At 37.0% G+C, this 21,755-nt stretch overlaps 1 protein-coding gene across 1 annotated transcript; it reads left to right on the top strand.

Annotated features, from left to right (window-relative positions):
• Positions 1–16,033: 16,033 nt before the first annotated feature.
• LOC306849032 (transmembrane protein 230-like) lies at positions 16,034–20,665 on the top strand. The gene is made up of 4 exons (XM_079383883.1): positions 16,034–16,238; positions 16,417–16,524; positions 17,149–17,274; positions 19,953–20,665. Exons 1-4 carry the CDS (start codon positions 16,236–16,238, stop codon positions 20,091–20,093), a joined length of 378 nt encoding a protein of 125 aa, XP_079240009.1. The 5' UTR covers positions 16,034–16,235; the 3' UTR covers positions 20,094–20,665.
• Positions 20,666–21,755: the final 1,090 nt, after the last annotated feature.

Raw genomic sequence — 21,755 nt, forward strand, 5'->3', positions numbered from 1 at the left:
TTACAAAAATATTATCTTATGACAACTTCTCAATGTGACAACTAGTCCCGGCTCCCCTAATTCCCTAACTCTTACTGATGAAGTGATTCTCAGTCGTTAGTGTATTATGTCTCCTCAGATTGCAACAGATCAGATTAAACATTACGATGTCTGAGAGAGTCCCGGTTGAGTGAATTTCAGCGTGTGTAATGTCCAGAAATGATGTCTGTAGCTCAGAGAGCCAATTACAGCTCTCATCAGCAGAACAACACACAAACACACACCTTTGACCCATGTCACTGTGTGCATCCTCAAAATAGAGCTGTATTCCTCAAATGATCAATAAACCACTCTCTCAGATGAAAACAGAAACTTTGAACCTCGAGATGTTCCAGTGGGGACTTTTTTTGTGAACAATTTATTTTTTTATTTTTTTAAAGGCAAACTCAAGTACATGAAAAGAAAATAATAATAATAATAATAATAGCATACATGAATACAAAAACTACACATCAAAGAGAAGAAACAAAACGACTGCAATTTGGGGGAGCAAATACATGCACACAGAAGCGCACCAAAGGGGACAGACAAAGTCCATGCAGCAATTTCAAATGGATCATCCGATGATCTGGGCTCTTCGAGGATGATGTGATTGTCTCCCAAATTCGATCAGAAAACAAAGTGGACATTGCTTTGACACAATTTGCATCGTTAAAAGCGCTATACAAATAATATTGACTTGACTTGGCTTTTATTGGAGCTAGATGCATTGCAGAGATCAGCATAACTGGTGAAAAGTGTCATTGTTTATTGGACACTGGTTCACAAGTTACTACCATCCCAAAGTCATTTTATGAGCAGCCCCTCACTGAATACCCCATTAACTCTGTCAATGACATCTTGGAAGTAGAATGAGCCAATGGTCTTTCAGTTCCATATGAGGGGTACATACAGGGGTACACTGTTTTTTTCAGTTCCACATGAGGGGTACACTGCCGCCTATTTTTGCGTATCTTGTAGTCTTCTGATAATATTGTCTGGTCCAATAGTAAGTGAGTTAAGAACTGCTACAGACGGGTTATATACACGGAGCTCAGCTAATGTGCGTCTTGGCTCATGAAAGCCTCACGTGATCCTCAGAGGGGACTTTTTGAACTGCAAACTGCTCTTTTCAGTCTGGTACCAATTAAATAAGCTTTTGTTATACACTAGTTGTATGAGTGCACAATGCATGAGATGTTGCATAATATCATCTGATGTCTAGCACACATTGTAATGATCATTTCCATAATGTTTTTCCTTCCACTCTGTCCCTGTCCACCAGAATTCAGCATGCCGGGGCCACTCAAACAAACAGATCAATGTTTTGAAAGCATCACAGAGTCACTCTTCACAAGGTCAAAGTACCAGTCACTTTGTCTCTACTTGTTAAAAGATAAAAGGAAGTATTTTAAGGTGAAAAGATTTGAATTTGAATATAATTCAAAATGATACCAGTGAACCCAGTAAATGAGAGCAGCAGGAACATGAGCCAGTGTGATGACCCCTGAAAAATATATGTGACCTGCAGGGCAGCGGTTTGAAGAGAGAGAAAGAGAATGGGAGTTCAAAGTCACAGCTGTGTAAACTTATGTATCACACACACACACACACACACACACTGCTGCAGCTCTCAATATGTGGACATACAATAGACTTTTTTTTTTTACCATAAAAACAAATGTGTTGCATTGAAATAAAAAATAAATATATATATTTAAAATTCTATTTTATTCTATTCAATAATTAAATATTGTAATTTAAAATAAGAAAAAGTCAATATATTTGCTCTAACAATAGTTAGTCTCTAACTATAGCTAAGCAAACACACATGCACACATTAAATCCCATACAACATCCTTACAGTTGGTTTGATGTCATTAATGCACCTATAAATAACCACATGTGTTTTAACTAAAATAACGGAAATTAATCACTTAAGTTTCCATGAAAGGCAGTAATAAAGAGATGTAATGTGGTTTTATTTGAGCATCAACTTTCTTTCCTACGTTTCTCTTAAAACTCTTGTAAAGACAAAATCTTGACATCTTTATTGTTAAAAAAGCGCTATATATAAATAAAGGTGACTTGACAAAGGTAGAAATTGATTTGTATATAGTTAAAGAAATGTGGATAGAACAGATCAAATCATCTTTGAATTTGAATTTGACAAGAAATGTTTGTTTATTTTGAGATCTTTGACTTTTAAATGCAGATTGGTATCTTGGCAATTCTAAGGAGCCTTCCTGTAGCTCAAATATTAGAGCATGGCGCTAGCAACGCCAAGGTCATGGGTTCGATTCCCAGGGAACGCAAGAGCTGATAAAATGTAAAAACTGTAACTTGAATGCAATGTAAGTCGCTTTGGATAAAAGCGTCTGCTAAATGCATAAATGTAAATGTAAGGACAATTTGAGACATAGCTGAGATCATTTGAAAGAAAAGATTATGCAATTAACAAGACCTATTTCTTGAGAGAAACATCTACCGAATTTAGGTTATAAAAACACTAGTGCTTAGAAATGTTTCTAAAATATTTAATTACATGTTGTTTAAAAGTTACAAAAACTTTTTTACAGCATTCTACCAACTTTTTTTTCCACCCAAAATATGGCGTTATTTGAATGTTACTTTTAATATTCTAAGAACATTTTTTTGTGATTATAACGTTATTTAAAGGATACAAAAACATTTCATACTGTGTTCTACTAACTTTATTTTCATGCAGAATAGAACACTATTTTTAATATTCTAAGAATATTGAACTTTCCAGGTTTTTTGTAGATCATAATACTATTTAAGAGTTACAAAAACGCTTTTACAGCCTTCTTCTAACTTTATTTTCACCCAAAATACAATGTTCTCTTTTTTTAAATAAAAATAAAAAATTCTAAAAACGTTAAAATGTCCAATTTTTGCAATTCAAATTTCTAAACATTTCTTAGAACGTTCAAGCACAAAAAACATCATACATCAAACATGACTTTTAGATGTTCTGTCCTAACATTCTTATAACGTTTAAAAAACGTTCCCTGTTAGCTGGAAGCAGGAGACTTTAGCAGAAATCTAGGAGACACAACTGAGAAATTCTTTGTGTTTTTTTATATTCCCATGGAAGTCTTTAATGAAGTATCTTTGAGTGTCACAAATCTATCAGAAGAGGGTTTACATCTAACAGCTTGCCTAAAGCCCTTTCCACTCCATCCCCTTCATTTTCATTTCTCACTGCAGCATTCTCTTTGCTGTCTCGCAATGAACTCAGACTTAATTACTGAACTCTGGATAGCGCTTACAGCCCCACACCTCACAGTTAAGCCCCCGGTGGGAATGTGTGTGTGTGTGTGTGTGTGTGTATGTGTTTATATTCATTTATTTCTCTGACATAAAATATCAAAGTACTCCACCAGTCGACCGTCCGCTGCTTTTAAACTGCGCTCTCCCTAATGACCACAATTACTTCAGATAAATCCATCAGGCTACAAATCAAATCAAAGCAGCCCATCAATTATGAACTACTTTACAAAAACAACAATCTGCCCTCTCGTACCGGAGTTTGTTTCAGAATCACTTTTATCAGCAAGACGTCATATTGGAAACAAGATAGCAAACAACGACGCTGCCTTATTAGAACGCAGTATGATAACAAGGCTGCTCATGGAAGGAGAGTCTGTCATCCGCCACACCGCTAAAGAAGCAAATCAGGTTTTAAAGCTATCGTAAACTGCATCTTTTACAAGCTCTAGAGGAATCGCACTCAAGCTATTTGCATTTGCTCTACCAACCAATTAAATTCATGAAATTGGTGTGGGATCCCTGCTGATGTGGGCCCTATATACACTTAGATTACAGACTAAAAATATCACCACCACTCAAAACCCTGACATCAGTTAAGAACACCTCATTTTTACATTTTTCTAAGAAGATGTGTGTGGTGTTTGTTCATGCAACCTGTTGCTGTCATATTAAAGTGTTCTGGGTGCTGCTTTCTAGGGCATTTCTACGGGATTGCTAACCAGTCCAAGATGCCAGTCTTGGTGATAATCTAGTCTGTGGATGTGGCTCCAGTCCCTCCTTCAATATGCGCCAGTGGGATTTATTTATTTTTTTTATTGATCTCTTAGTGTTTCCACCTGGAAAAGTATAGTCCTGTTAAATAAAGAAATTGAATGGCCAATTAGATAACTTTACAGATCAAATTATTTAAATTATACGTGTGTGTGTGTGTGTGTGTGTGTGTGTGTTTACATACATACTGTATAAACTTAAAATATACACATATACACACATATAAAATATAAAACATACACACACTAACAGTAACATATTGTTACAAAAAAAACAACTTGTACAAAAAAAAAGTTGTTCTTTTGAACTTCCTATTCATCAAAATATCCTGGACAAATGTGTCATGGTTTTCACAAAAATATTAAAGCGGCACGAATGTTTTCAACATTGATAATAATAAATGTTGCTTGAGCAGCAAATCAGCATATGTGACCCTGGAGCACAAAATCAGTCATAAGTAGCACAGGTATATTTGTAGCAATCGTACAAAATACAAAAATACACTGCATGGGTCAAAAATATCCATTTTTCTTTTATGCCAAAAATCATAAGGATATTAAGTAAAGATCATGTTCCATGAAGATATTTTGTAAATTTTCTACTGCAAATATATCCAAATTTAATTTTTGATTAGTAATATGCATTGCTAAGAACTTAATTCGGACAATTTTAAAGGCGATTTTCTCAATATTTCGATTTTTTTGCACACTCAGATTCCAGATTTTCAAATAGTTGTATCTCGGCCAAATATTATATCCTATCCTAACAAACCATACAGCAATGGAAAGTTATTTAATCAGCTTTCAGATCCTGTATAAATCTCAATTTAAAAAAATTGACCCTTATGACTGGTTTTGTCATCCAGGGTCGCATATTAGAATGATTTCTGAAGGATCATGTGACACTGAAGAGTAATGATGCTGAAAATTCAGCTTTGCATCACAGGAATAAATGACATTTTAAAATATATTCAAAAGGAAAAGAGTTATTTTAAATTGTAATATGTCATATTTTTCCTGTATTTTAGATCAAATAAATGCAGCCTTGGTGAGCATAGAAGTCTTTCAAAAACATTAATGCTTTTACAGTTTTTTAGAGTTGTTAATGGAGTTTACGTTTTCTATATTTTATATTTCTATAAGTCTTTCTATAATGTTCCAGTCAATGATTTCTAATGGAGTTCAGTGAGTTACATCTGTCCAGGTGACCAGCACACATTCTCAGGTGGTCTCAGTGGGTTTGAGGGTCTCCGAGTGTTTCCCTTTATCAGCTCGGACTGCATCAATTATTCAACAACAGGGTTAGTGGACCCTGAGATTAACTTTGCTGTTGTTTTTATTGCTTTTTACCCACCTACCAAGAACTCAGGACACTTTCAGGTTATTACAGAGAACACAGACATATACACACATTCATTGAGTCCCACAAATACACAAACATACTCATGCACACACATACACAAACAAACACAAATACAAGTCATAACCTGGCCAGAGATGCCGAGATGCACGGTGTTTACCTTTCTGGAGTAATAAAGTATGTTGGATGAATTGATGCTAAGCATATTCCTGTTTTTTACACTCACTGGAAATATACAGGGTGTCAAAAATGTATTTGGACACTTAAGTCACACTTCATGTTTGAATGCCATCGCATTGGATAATAAACTATGAAAGCAAAACGCTGCAGAAGTATCTTCTCAGTATCTGTTAATTAATTTTTTGTCAGTTTTTCTCAAGTTCACACATTACAAGTCACAAATTCCTTTTCTATATCTTTCTTTACAATAAATGACACTTGCTTTAGTATTTTGTCACCTAATGCAATGCCATTCTGACATTTCTCTGTGACACAAATACTTTTGGGGACCCTGTATAATGCATTGTTTTTTTAAACAATATTTACAGAGCACTAACCATCTTTCTAAGCACGTATTTATGCAGATATTTTCTAAATTATGACACAACCTCTTTAAAATGAAATCACTTCATATATTAAATCATGCCCTCAACTCTGCAGCCAAGATCCTGAGAAAAAATGATCTACACGTTACAGAATGCAGCCAAATACTCATTACTTACTCTGAATGCTATTCTCATTCCCCTTCGGTGTGAAAATTAAATGGATCAGACTGTGTGGAGTAAAATAATATATAATCTGACTAATATATATATATATATATATATATATATATATATATATATATATATATATACACACTCACCTAAAGGATTATTAGGAACACCTGTTCAATTTCTCATTAATGCAATTATCTAATCAACCAATCACATGGCAGTTGCTTCAATGCATTTAAGGGTGTGGTCCTGGTCAAGACAATCTCCTGAACTCCAAACTGAATGTCAGAATGGGAAAGAAAGGTGATTTAAGCCATTTTGAGCGTGGCATGGTTGTTGGTGCCAGACGGGCCGGTCTGAGTATTTCACAATCTGCTCAGTTACTGGGATTTTCACGCACAACCATTTCTAGGGTTTACAAAGAATGGTGTGAAAAGGGAAAAACATCCAGTATGCGGCAGTCCTGTGGGCGAAAATGCCTTGTTGATGCTAGAGGTCAGAGGAGAATGGGCTGACTGATTCAAGCTGATAGAAGAGCAACTTTGACTGAAATAACCACTCGTTACAACCGAGGTATGCAGCAAAGCATTTGTGAAGCCACAACACGCACAACCTTGAGGCGGATGGGCTACAACAGCAGAAGACCCCACCGGGTACCACTCATCTCCACTACAAATAGGAAAAAGAGGCTACAATTTGCACGAGCTCACCAAAATTGGGCGTTTGAAGACTGGAAAAATGTTGCCTGGTCTGATGAGTCTCGATTTCTGTTGAGACATTCAGATGGTAGAGTCAGAATTTGGCGTAAACAGAATGAGAACATGGATCCATCATGCCTTGTTACCACTGTGCAGGCTGGTGGTGGTGGTGTAATGGTGTGGGGGATGTTTTCTTGGCACACTTTAGGCCCCTTAGTGCCAATTGGGCATTGTTTAAATGCCACGGCCTACCTGAGCATTGTTTCTGACCATGTCCATCCCTTTATGACCACCATGTACCCGTCCTCTGATGGCTACTTCCAGCAGGATAATGCACCATGTCACAAAGCTCGAATCATTTCAAATTGGTTTCTTGAACATGACAATGAGTTCACTGTACTAAAATGGCCCCCACAGTCACCAGATCTCAACCCAATAGAGCATCTTTTGCCGGGGTGGGGTGGGGTTTTGCCGGGCCGGGGTGCCCTTAGGACAAGTGTCCCGGCATGTTGTTGTCACAACAGATGCCTCCAGCATGGGCTGGGGCGCTATATGCAACGGGCAGGCAGCCTCGGGGCTCTGGATGGGGCCTCGACTGCTTTGGCACTTCAACTGCCTAGAGCTGTTGGCAGTGCATCTGGCCTTAAAGCAGTTCCGGCCACTGCTCCTAGGCCAGCACGTGTTGGTCCGCACGGACAACACTGCGGCTGTTTCGTACATCAACCGGCAGGGAGGTCTACGATCACGCCGCATGTCACAGCTCGCCCGCCATCTCCTCCTCTGGAGTCAGTCACAGCTCAAATCGCTGCGCGCCGTCCACATTCCGGGGGAGCTCAATCGTGCAGCCGACGCGCTCTCACGACAGCTCACTTCCCCGGAGAATGGCGACTCCATCCCGAGACGATCTGGCTGATTTGGAGTCGATTCGGGGAAGCTCAGGTAGACCTGTTTGCTTCCCGCAAGTCCTCCCACTGCCAGCTGTATTCCCCCTGGCCGAGGCCCCCCCCCAGCACGGACGCACTGGCACACAGCTGGCCTCGGGCTCTGCGCAAGTATGCGTTTCCCCCAGTGAGCGTGATCGCACAGACACTGTGCAAGGTCAGGGAGGACGAGGAGCAGGTCTTGTTGGTTGCGCCATATTGGCCCACCCGGACCTGATTTCCGGAACTCACCCTCCTCGCGACAGCCCCTCCCTGGCGCATCCCTCTGAGGAAGGACCTTCTTTCTCAGGGGCTCGGCACCATACGGCACCCGCGTCCGGCTCTGTGGAACCGCCATGTGCGGCTCCTGGATGGGACGCGGCAGACTTGAGTGGCCTGCCACAGGCTGAAGTGGAGTCTGTTCGCGGACTGGTGTTCTTCTCGGCGGGAGGACCCCCGAAGATGCACGATTGGAGTGGTGCTTTCTTTCCTGCAAGAGAGGTTGGAGCGCGGGCTGTCGCCCTCCACCTTGAAAGTGTACGTGGCTGCTATTGCGGCCCATCACGATGCAGTGGACGGCCGGTCCCTGGGGAAGCACGATCTCATCGTGAGGTTCCTGAGGGGTGCCAGAAGGTTAAATCCTCCTAGGCCACCCCTGATGCCCTCCTGGGATCTCTCTATTGTCCTGGCTGGACTTCAGAGAGGTCCCTTTGAGCCGCTGGACTCAGTCGAGCTGAAATTCCTGTCGGCCAAGACAGCGCTCCTGACCGCGCTCACTCCCATCAAGAGGGTCGGGGACCTTCAAGCATTTTCGGTAAGCGAAGAGTGCCTTGTGTTTGGGCCGGCCTACTCTCACGTTGTCCTGAGACCCCGGCCTGGATACGTGCCTAAGGTTCCCACCACGCCTTTCCGCGATCAGGTGGTGAACCTGCAAGCACTGCCCTCGGAGGAGGCAGACCCAGCCTTGGCGTTGCTGTGTCCCGTAAGAGCGCTGCGCATATACGTGGACCGCACCCGGAGCTTCAGAAGCTCTGAGCAGCTCTTTGTCTGCCACGGAGGTCAGCAGAAAGGGAAGGCTGTCTCCAAGCAGAGGTTGGCCCACTGGATAGTGGATGCCATCGCCTTGACGTACCAATCCCAAGGCGAGCCGTGCCCCCTCGGGGTGAGGGCTCACTCCACACGGAGTGTTGCCTCCTCCTATGCGCTGGCGCACGGCGCCTCTTTGGCAGACATCTGTAGAGCTGCGGGCTGGGCGACACCGAACACCTTCGCGAGATTTTACAGTCTCCGCGTTGAGCCAGTCTCTTCCCGTGTGTTGGGTAACAGGTAAGTGGCGGGAAGAGTTGGCCGGTGTCACGCTTGCTGCGCCATTCCCCCTTACCCGGGGATACGAGCGCCTATTCTCTCCTCCAGTTAGTTCCCCGGACGGCGAACCCTGGCGGAGTTCCTCCAGCACCCCCGGCAGTCAGGCTGGGCGGAGCAGTCTGACGCCAGGCCCAGTACCGGTGTTAGCTTGCCCGGGTCTCCGGTCAGCCCCTGTACTCGGCTAGGTGCCCGTGTGGCCTGATTCCCTTCGGGTGATCCCACATGTGTATTCATCCACGGTACGGTTTCCCTCACGGTAAACCCGTGTCTTCCCTTTGACAGAGCTCTGTCAGACCCTGCTGGCAGCCTTCCTCCCTTCTCCTAGGTAGGATCTGCCCCAGGGTCCAGGCGTATGTAGCACTGCCCCAGGCTTGGGCCAGTCCATACCAGTGTCTCCACACGTTACCTCCCTTCGGGCAGGGTGTGGCCTCCGTAGCGCCCTTCTCCGGAAGGCTCGCTTCCCCGTCGTTACTGCCGGGCTGTAGCAACAAACAGGAAAGACTTGAAGCAGTCTTTCATAGAAGGTCGAAATCCCTTCCGATTTCTGGGGAAAGGAACAGCGGCTTGGCTATCTCCAGCAGCAATGTACTCAGTGGTCCCTGCGGGCACCAAGGTTAGCGAATTTGCGCTGGGGCGACGGGAAGGTTGCGACCTTCGCATCGCATTTGTCTGTCACGCGCTAGCTTGTCAACATCTGCATGCCACAAGGTCGTGACGGGGTTCAGGTTGTGGCGCTTTCCATAGACCCCTAATGTCGTCACGACATAACTCGTAGTGACCGACAGATAGGGAACGTCTCGGTTACGTACGTAACCCTCGTTCCCTGATGGAGGGAACGGAGACGTTATGTCCCCATGCCACAATCTTGAACCATCGCTGGTTGCCAGGGACACGTTCTCGGCTCCTCAGCGGAAAACCTGATGAGTGGATGCACCTGTCGCCCTTTTATACCCGTATGCACGGGGAGTGGCTCAGGTATGCAAAATCCACTAGCCAAATTTCATTGGCGTTTTCTCTTATCAGAGGCAGTCGGGGCTCTCAAGTAAATCCCCTAATGTCGTCACGACATAACGTCTCCGTTCCCTCCATCAGGGAACGAGGGTTACGTACGTAACCGAGACGTTTTGTCAGCCCTGTGCTTTCAATCGACCCCTTAGATAATTAAGTGATGCTTATCACAGGAGCTATAATCATGAGGGCTTAAAGCAGGAGACCGCAGTAAAACCACAAAAATTTTACATGTCACAATTGAGTTAGTTTATTTGCTTGTTTGTTTCAGCACTGAATTAAAAATAATATGTTTTTATCTCACAATTCTGACTTTTTTTTTTTTTCAGGCAATTCCAAGTTTATATATAACAAATCTGACTTTTTTCCTCAGAATTCATGATCTTGCACTTCTATATCTTTAGCTTTTTCAGAATTCTAAGGGCTTTCTTAATAAGAATAAGCTTTCTTAAATTATAGAGTACGTTTTACAAGAAAATAATATTTCAGTCTTTCTACTTTCAGTTTTTCTAAACTTTTGCATATTATTCAATGTGTTACTTGCCATTTCTTTGTAGTCAATTGTTAATTTTACTAGTGAAAATTGTTTCTTGACATGGTACCAAAACAGCATATCTTTCTGCTAGAAGGTAGAGTTCCTTTGACTGTATAGTGTATTTTAGTGCAACCGGAACCCAGGCCCAAAAATAGCTGTTTCATAATAAGGTTTAATTACTCTAGTGTTTTAGATTCCATTCCTAGCTTGCAGGCTTGGTCTGGTCAATGTTAATTCAACACAACCCCGACTCCAAATGTTAAACAAATACTCGCTGGTCTGTAAAATGTGGTCAAGACAATAGACTTGACATCAAAGCCCAGACCACAGACAGCGCCCACAGTGAAAGATGTGATGGATCAGTGGTCCAGCGTCTGAATCGATCCCCATCTCCCAGACTTTAAATAAGCCCACCATCCACATCACGATCCATATATTGACTCTTGTTGTGAAAGTGAACCTTTTTTACCCTTCTGCTGTTTGATGGTGCAGTGGAGCGTTTCAGGGTGATGGTGAGGTGAAGCCAGCAGCTAGATGACGTAATTAATGCTGAGTGGGGCCATTACCAAACTCATTGCTGATGTTGTGTGTTATGAAATGGTCTGTCTAAGAGCAGCTGTACATCTCTGTCCTGGAACCAATCCGCTTAATCCATCTAAAAGAGAGCAAAATAAGAGAACGGAGGCTGTAAACGTGTCGGATCAGCCTTTATCCCTCACTGTCTAGACTGGTGGCTCTCAACTGGTTTTGGTTTTTATATATCAACTGGGTACTACAATGTTAAAATTAAATTTCCATGGTTTCGTGCTCTTGGCAGGCAATAATTCACAGCACAGAACACACTGTGGTCGACACAAACCAAGTTTATGCTCGTTGCAAGTGAAGCTGAATTTAATTCAGTGCTATTTGACTTTTTCATAATTTGACAAGATTCTACCTAGCAATTACTGCCAGGCTTTATTGGATGAACATCTTTTTTACGTTAACAACAATTTATTTTCTCTGTACCTCTTAGATGCATTTTGGCATTAGAACTATGCACAATTATAGAGTTTGTTGCACTCTATTTATCGTACTTATCTGACCGCCATCAATTTGTGGCAGTAAATGAAGAGGTATCATATCAATCACAAGTGCAGTATGGAGTACCTCAAGGCACAGTACATGGCCCCTTACTTTTCACGCTTTATATGTTACCCTTGGGAGATATCATTAGGAAACATTGTGTTAGCTTTCACTGTTATGCTGATGATACCCAGCTCTATATTTCTTTGCGACCTGATGAAATTTACCAATTTGCATAACTAACAGAATGTATAGTTGTTATCAAAAACTGGATGACTAGCAATTTCTTACTGCTAAATTCTGAAAAAACAGAGGTGTTAATACCTAGATCACTGTCTAATACTTGATGGCTGCTCTGTAAATTCTTCGTCATCAGTTAGGAACCTAGGCATACTTTGTGATAGCAATCTTTCCTTCGAAAAACATGTTTCTAGCATTTGTAAAACTGCATTTTTCCATCTTAAAAATAAATCTAAATTACGGCCTATGCTCTCAATGTCAAATTCAGAAATGTTAATTCATGCATTCATGACCTTGAGGCTATTATTGTAATGCTTTATTGGTTGGTTGCTCTGCACTTTTTAATAAACAAACTCCAGCTGGTTCAAAATGCAGCAGCTAGTTCTTACTAGAACCAGGAAATATGACCACATTAGTCCGGTTCTGTCAACACTGCACTGACTCCCTATTAAACATCGTATACATTTTAAGATCTTGCTAATTACCTATAAAGCCCTGAATGGTTTGGCACCTCAGTATTTGAGCGAGCTCTTATCACACTATAGTCCTTCACATCCGCTGCGATCTCAAATCTCTGGCCATTTGATAATGCCTAGAATATCAAAATCAACTGCGGGCGGGAGATCGTTTTCCTATTTAGCACCAAAACTCTGGAACAATCTACCTAACACTGTTCGGGAAGCAGACACACTCTGTCAGTTTAAATCTAGATTAAAGACCCATCTCTTTAACCTGGCGTACACATTATACACTATCACATTTCTATAATTCAAATCCGTTAAAGGATTGTTAGGCTGCATTAATTAGGTCAACCGGAAACGGGAACACTTCCCAAAACACCTGATGTACTTGTTACATTGTTAGAAGAATGGCATCTTCGCTAATATTAGTCTGTTTCTTTCTTATTCCGAGGTCACCGTAGCCACTCAGATCCAGACTGTATCCAGATCAGATGATGGATCAGCACCTAGAGATGACCTCTACAGCCAGGACACCTAGATGAGCCCCAGAGACTGATCCCCAGTGAAGACCCTGTCTCCAAGACGGCCATCGGGACAAGACCACAGGAACCAGATGAGTCCTTTGCACAATCTGACTCTGCTTTAGGCTAGATTTAAACTGCTGATTTTGTCTGTCCAGAGGAGAATGACACTATTTAGACAAACTATTCCCCGTCTAAATACTGTAAAGCTGATATAAAGCCACCCAGCTTTATATCAAGCCGATGTAAAGCTGCTTTGACGCAATTTGCATTGTTAAAAGCACTATACAAATAATATTGACTTTGATTGATTTGATTTGCATTTATAATTATTTTTGATAAAATAAGGAACAAACTTGCAACCCACCTGTTAAGAATCTCTGTTCTAGAATAGTTGTTAATCTTTAATAATCATCTTATAATAATCATATCTTATTTATTTAAATAAATTTTTATCACAGATTTTTTGTTTTATTATTTACTATTTTCCTTTCTTTTTGCAATCATAACCATGCAATGATTATAGAGTTTTTTGCACTCTATTGTGCATTTATAATTCTTGTTAATCAAATTGAGTTGCAACCCAACAGTTAAGAATCAATGTTTTATAACAGTTGTCAATCTATAATTTAATCTTTATTCTTTAATCATCTTATAATCAAATCTTAAGTAACATAATTTTATTACTGATTTTTGTTCTTGTTATTTATTTGTAATTTTTTTGTTTTTTCTCTAAACTTTTCTATTTGTAATCATAACTATGCATGATTATAGAGTTTGTTGTAGACCATTTATGCGCATTTTGCGTTCTTTTTGATAAAATAATGAACAAACTTGCAACCCAACAGGTTAATAATCATTATCAATGTTTTTTATTATCTTAGTATTTAGTCATTTTGATCAATAGCGTATCACTGACTGATTTTTTATTTTATTATTTATTTATTTGATCTTATTTTTAATATTATTTACTTTTAAATTTGTTCACATTTTTCTCTAAACATTTCTTTTATGCATGCATGATTACAGAGTTTGTTACATATCATATGCATTTATAATTTTTTGTAATAGAATACTATTTTTCTGCTGTATTACTGTATTATTTATTTATTTGAATACATTTTTATAAAAAAATTGTTAAATCTTATTTCTATTATTTATTTGTACATTTTTTTACACTACTTTTCTCTAGACGGTCTTGAAAAACACCTGTTCTTGAAGACAAGATAAATAGACAAAGAAACAAATCAGATGGAACGGTAGCCGTTGCTTTCTCAAAATTGTCTCCAGCAATAAACATGCAATGCCGCTGGATCTTTTTGTTCATAAGGGATCTAATTATTTCAAAATTGCTAATTAGCTGAGCTCGTTAGATGGAGGATGGACACTATTTTTTTTTTAGTTGTTTACTGCGGGCTGTACATCATGAGATTATGTTGGCTGTTCAAACTGACCTCAACATGAGTCATTTCTCTGCTTTCCAATCAATGCCACTTTTTAACCTTCAACAGAGATGAGCAAACATCCAGGGGAAAAACAATAGACACATTTGCTGTTGTAAAATGTCTTTCAAGCAAAGCAGCCTGATCATCATTCAGTGATGAAATGCAGTGATGAGTGTTTCTATTGATTTGACAGCATTCAGAAACAGAGACAGATATTCAAAGTCATACTCATCTCTATCTATATGAAAAGTGTGACCTTGCAGACAAGCTTCAAGAGTTACATTAACTTTCTTAACAAGTTTCTTTCTTAGAAAAAGATCACACCTAGGCCCACATCCTGTAGCTTTTTGTAGAAAAACATAAACTGTTTTTTCAATCAATATTTTCTACAAAATCAAAACGATTTACTTGCAATATTTATGAAAAATATGTGACTTTACATGTTAGTTTCAACATTTATCTTGAATGAATTTGAATTAAAAAATATAATAATTGGACGAATTCATATTCATTGTAGTAATTAAAAAGTTATTCACTGCATTTTGCAATATTTATGGGATTATAGATATGTGTTGGTCATGGGTGATGTACATTCTATCACTTACATCTAGACGCTTCTTTTTATACCTCACACATAAAGCCTAATTTTCTGATTTTCTGTTCTTAGTTCCACTAAATAATCTTTCACATTCAAGACACTTAACCCCTAGTTGCTCCAGAGGCGTGCGACCTCTGACATATATAGCAATTGTAAGTCGCTTTGGATAAAAGCGTCAGCTAAATGAATAAATGTAAATGTAAATGATTCTTTGTTTAAGGGGAGACACTGCAGGCATAAACACAGTTTTTTCATGCACCTGTCAAATTTGACATTTTTGTTTTTTATAAAGTATTTTTTCAGACTAGTGGAAAGAAAACATCCAAAAGACTTTTCTTTTATAGCACTTTATCTATTTGTGTCAATAGATTTCAATTACAATACATATTTGTAAAGGCCGTTTTCTCAAAATGAGTTTTCTCTCCTACACTGAGCCATATATCTCCAGTAGCACCAAACTTTACATCTTTATTCCTGTCTATATCCTGAAGGTTTTTACAGAGGGATTTGTTCATATATAATTTGCTTGATTATATAAAACATTTTATTCCCCCCAAAATTTTGAAAATGTGTTGTTTTTTGTCTGTTCTAAGTATTTTCTGAATTATGGAGTGACAAAATGAGATTTCCCTCTGTAAAAAACTCTAATATATCAATAAAATGAAATAAGAATTTTGAAACCAACTTCATCCAGTGTTTAGATTCTTGTTCTAGAAATGTATGCAAATTAGCGCATATTTCATTAAATAATGCATAATTTGCATATTTAAACCTAACATTTTAGAAAGCTTGTAATACAAAAAATATTTGCAATTATCAATGTAATCAATCAACTAGGTAAGTAAGGTGATAACTATTAGTTATTTTTTTACCCTATTCGCCTGCAGTGTCTCGCCTTAATTCCACTGTATATATTTAATAAAACTCATTTACCAAAGACAGGTGGTAATCGAGAAATGCATGTTTTTCTATGACAGAGCTCCCTCGTGTGGTTATGTCTCATGAACTAAAGCGCATGCGCAGTTTGTGCTTGTGTTATATCCGGAAGCATTACGTTTATAAACATAATCTCATGTAAACTGACCTATAATGACGTTTTTAATTAATACTAGTTTAAAATTACTTAAATGCGTTAAAAACGGAAACTAAAATCATTTTCAGTGTGACTTGTACTTCAGGAAAATTGCCACAAGACTATTCTGAGGCTGAAATATCACGTGCATGGTAATATAGCAAGCAAAACATGTTTATGTTGACATAATTAAACATTTAAATATTTTTTCTACATGCAGTAGTGCATTGCTATTAGTGAATGTTCGACCTGATTTAGTAGGTCAGTAACAGATAACATATATAATGTGTATACGTCATTCTTTCTTGCGTTAATGATGACGTATTGAAGTATCAGAGTGAAGAAACTCAAGAGAAGATGCCAGCTCGAAACACTATAAACAGTGGAGTCAGGTACTCCAAACTAGCCAGTGATGATGATGGATACATTGATCTCCAGGTGAGACGAAAAAAGCACTTAAATATGCAAATCACTTTCATATTTGTCATTTCCAGGGATTAATGCATATCTATCTCTTTATTTATATGTCTAAGTTGTGTGTGTGTGTTACAAATATTATGTATTATGTTTGTGAATTTAAATATTTATCACGTTAATATTAATAACAACTTATTTTCAGCTTTATTTCAATTAATGAAAACCATTTTTCATAGTTAACAATAACAACATATGTAACTCGCATGTAACATACCTAATTTGTTTATAAATTTAAATATTTATTACATATAAATGTAATATGATGACATATAAATTATAATATTATAAATATAAATTCAGATTCAAAAAACTTTGTCTATCCTCTTTAGACAAAGGTTTAACAAACAATACAAAAACCACGCAACAACAATAAAATCTAAATATTACTGATGCAACCCACACAACTCCTATAAAATTCATCTAAAAGTTCTGTTTAAAATTCTAATGGTGGTAGGAATGAAAGTCTAAATCTGATTTAATATTTATAAATGCGAAATATCAAATTCATTTATCATTTATTTCCCTGTAGTTAAAACTTCTGCATGAATGCATTGTAATATTGAGCAATGTTCTCTCTCTTCTCAGTTTAAGAAAAGTCCACCTAAAGTCCCTTATAAAGCGATCGCCCTGGCAACCGTTCTCTTCCTCATCGGCTCCATTCTGATCATCATCGGATCCCTCCTGTTAGCAGGATACTTTGAAGTTAATGATGTGAGTGCCATTGCACATTATTACAGCTCCATGCATTGCTTTCATGTTCTGCCTTTACAGATTGTGCCATTATTAGCTTTGCATTCAGATTTCTAGACACATTCCTCGTGCATTAGTTTCATTTCATTGGTCTGTTGTTTTATGTTTATGATTTACATAATCCTAACAGCCTCATCATAAATGCATGTCTTGAATGTAAAGCAATGTTTTCTGCAGTCTGTCAAACTATCAACTGCAGTTGCATGCTTTATAGAAAGTTATAGGAACAACAGAGGAAAATAAGTTTATAAAACAAAGTTGAGAGAACTCAAAAATCTGCTGAAGCTGGATGCCTTAAACTTTTAAATTTGCTCAACTTTCTTTTTACAGTGTTTTACAGGCAAGGCAGCGGTATTAGTATTATTTATATACTATTGTTATAGTATTTATTACTATATTTAATTAGCTTTTATATTTCTATTTTAATTTTAATCTAAGCTATGTGGTTGTAATTGTTTTTTTTTTTCAGTTTTATTAACATTTTTATATAGCTTTAATTAATTTTTATTACGATTTTTATTTTAATAATCAATTTCCAGGGTTATTACAGTGAACTAAAAGTAAATGCATTAAAAAAACAGTGACTTGAAATAAAATAAACTTTTTATTCATATATTAAATTATATTTCAGTTTAAGGCAACATGTCTCATTTTCATTCAACTTGATGTATTAAAATAACTAAAAACTAACGTATGTTTAAACTAAAACTTTTACAAATGTTACTAGAGTTACTAAAACTTTAAGTAAAATTAAAATGAAAATAGAAAATGGAAAAATTAAAAAAAACTAATTCATAATATAAATAAAACTAATAGTATGATATTAATATAACACTGGTAATTTTAGAGCTTCATCTTAAAATTATTTTTGATTAATTAAAATGAAATACAATTTTAATTAAGTAATTTGTTTCAACTTTATGTAGGCCTGAAAATGTGGCAATTTCTAAAAGTGAATATACAGTTTATGCTATTGCTGCTTTATTGTTCTAATATAAAATGTCTTGATTCAAAATTATTTAAAAAAAAATCTTTATCTAGTAAATACTAATGATTTGAGGAGGCTTAATGAAATGAATCAGTCAATATGAGAAGCACAGTTCCTCTAGTCTTTCAGCTTTTACAGCTAAATGCATTACCATCATATTGAGTCGGTCAGTTTATCATCCTGCATTGAAGTTCTGGAAGTGATTTAGTGCGTGGCTGAATGTGGTGAGATTACTGTACTGTACACCTGATGTGGAGGTTAATCCTCCAGCAAGATTTAGTAACGGTGCTCGTAAGAAACCCCTCTGTCTGCGGCCTGCCCTATTTCTTCACTTAGTCCAGCTAATGGAAACCTAATCCAAGCAAGCACTTTCATTCAGTCTACCAGTATTTATTATTTTCCTACTACATTCACACTGCAGTATAATGTGCCTCAAAAGTTTAATTGTAATATGGATGACAATGTGACAAAAAAAGACCATTTTAACCTCCCATCTGGGCCGCTTTCATATCTAGAAATAACCTTGATACATATCTAAATTTTGTAATAACGTTTGAATATTCAGGTTGGAATTTGTGATTTTTAATTTGACGTTCATCATAATTGTGCACTATAAAAAAAATTAAGAAATCGATGCATTAAAATACCAATACTCTGAATTATATATAAAATATATATATATTTGAGCAGAAAATTAGATTATAAAAAATATTTGCATATTTTCATATTTGCAAATAACCCTGATATGTATTTGATTTTTGTAATGAATTTAACTTGCCATTTGTCAGAGTTGTGTGTTATAAAGAATAAATTAAAATAAATTCATTTGTAATAGATTCATTAAAATACTAAATATTCTGAAATGGGCCACTTGAATAAAAAAATACATATATTTAATAATAATACAAAATACCCTTTGCACTATAGATTGATCAGTTGATGACAGACTTTGAGGTCCTCAGAAAACACTTATTTTTGGCAATTAAACACTTTTTAAAATTCTGATCTTGGCCGCTTTCATATTTGGAAATAACACAGACACAGTATTTATCTGATATTTTTATAGTGGCATTTTTGAATGATTTAAACAGTTACTTTTGAATGATTTAAAAAGAATATATATATATATATATATATATATATGTGTGTGTGATTTTTTTTTATTTATTTATTTTTTTTATTTAACTTGATATGTCATATTTGTGCACTATAAAGAATCTATTCAAATTTTGAAATTAATGCAAAAATACTCATATCTCATATACTCATATGGTAAAAATACTCATATGGTCATATTTAAAGGGCCACTTGAACACAATTGTATTTATTTACTTATATTTTTGATCCGTTTGCATAGTCAGATTGGAATTTATGTGATTTTTAACTCAACATTAGTCATAATTGTGCACTATAAAAATCTATTAAAATGAATAAATTGATGCATTAACAAATGGTCTGAATTAGGTAACATTTAAAAGGTCACTTGAAAAAAAAAAGGTGTAGATTCAAAATACCCTATAGATTGATCAGTGTATGACAGACTTTGAGGTCCTCAGAAAACACATATTTTTGACAGTTATTAATGGGCTGTGCACACATCTGACCCGGCGAGCTCTTAAAGTCAACATTTCTGTCTTTCTGTCACTCACAGCACCGCGATCGCACCATCCCAGTCCTGGTTATTGGAATCCTGGTCTTTCTTCCTGGGTTTTACCACCTGCGCATCGCCTATTACGCCTCCAAGGGTTATCGCGGTTACTCCTACGATGACATCCCTGACTTTGATGACTGAGCGGCGGGGACGGGCTGATCTGACAGCGCTTTGAACCTGGTTTTCCTGCAGCGCCGCTGATGTCTGCCACGTCAAAATGACTTGACAGCCTCATTTTTAACATGTTCATAGACTCAGAAGGTGATTGGAATTCATGAAGTAGTATGATGGTCTTGTGTAATGGATTTAATGCCATTATTTGTAATGCAAACAGGTCTCAGTTCAGTTGTTATATTAGTATGCTGTATTGAGTTACAGGTTGTTGCAACAAGCAAAGCCTGAGGCAAGAAAACCTACTCAAAACATGCCACATGCTGTTTTATATACAGCTCTTGAGATGGGTTCAAATCTGTCCTTAATGATCAGATTTTAGATATTTATTGAGGAAACACATTAACATTACTCTTTCAATCCATTCTTGGAATTAAAAAAAAAATTAAATTTAAAAACATTTGTGTATGATGTGAATAAAGCACCATTACAAAGTGTTCATGTTTAATGTCATGCCACTGGATTTAACTTATTATATTTAACTAATTTATGTGATTTTATTGGCATTACAGAGAATGCTTTATAAATAAATAACTTATTTTAAAATGAAGACTGATGCTTATCATGATTGCATTTAGAAAGCCTCTCAGTTTTTAAGAAAGAAGGTGAACCCTGATAATAAAACTACATTTACTATAGTTGTTTTTGAAGGTCACCTTGCGCCCCCGTGTGGCTATATATATATATATTATTATATATATAGTCATTTAGCAGATGCTTTTATCCAAAACAACTTACAAACGAGGACAATGGAAGCAATCAATATCAACAAAAGAGCAATGATATGCAAGTGCTATAACAAGTCTCACCCTAACGCAGTACACAAAGCAAGGTTGTTGTTTTTAAATTATATAATAAATAAAAAGAACACAGATAGATAGAATACAAAAAGAACAGAGAAGCTAGTGTTAGTTTTTGTTTTGTTTTTTAAGAAAACAAGCAGTTAGTAAATGAATGGAGTGCAAGTTTTTTAAAGAATAGAATATATACACACATAAAATTTGACTTATCTGCACAGTTTCTTGTGTACTGCGTATAAAATGAATCAAATATTCCACCAAAAATATCTATCTATCTTAAATATAAAAATAATTATATTTATATATATAAAATAATGTATAATAATTAAGTCTTTTATTATAATATAAATATTAGTGCTGTCAAACGATTAATCAAAGTTAAAAGTTTTTGTTTACATAATATATGTGTGTGTACTGTGTATATTTATTATGTATATACAGGTACATCTCAAAAAATTAGAATATCATGAAAAAGGTCAATATTTTTTGTCACTCATTTCAGAAAGTGAAACCCATATATTATATAGATTCATTACGCATAGAGTGAAATACTTCAAGCCTTTATTTCTTGACATTTTGATGATTATGGCTTACAGATAATGGAAACCCAAAATTCAGTGTCTCAGAAAATTAGAATATTACATAAGATCAATAAAAAAGGATATTTTAAACAGAAATGTCAGGCTTCTGAAAAGTATGTTCATTTCTATGCACTCAATACTTGGTTGGGCCTCCTTTTGCATGAATTACTGCATCAATGCGGCGTGGCATGGAGGCAATCAGCCTGTGGCACTGCTCAGGTGTAATGGAAGCCCAGGTTGCTTTGATAGCG

The sequence above is a fragment of the Barbus barbus genome, assembly GCF_936440315.1.
Source record: "Barbus barbus genome assembly, chromosome: 29".
In the NCBI taxonomy this organism is placed as follows: Eukaryota; Metazoa; Chordata; class Actinopteri; order Cypriniformes; family Cyprinidae; genus Barbus; species Barbus barbus.

What these genes read in the sequence shown, in the direction of transcription:
- LOC306849032 (XM_079383883.1), top strand. An exon ending in ATGGATACATTGATCTCCAG is followed by an intron (nt 16,525 to 17,148) that starts GTGAGACGAAAA and finishes CTCTCTTCTCAG; the next exon opens with TTTAAGAAAAGTCCACCTAA. An exon ending in GATACTTTGAAGTTAATGAT is followed by an intron (nt 17,275 to 19,952) that starts GTGAGTGCCATT and finishes TGTCACTCACAG; the next exon opens with CACCGCGATCGCACCATCCC.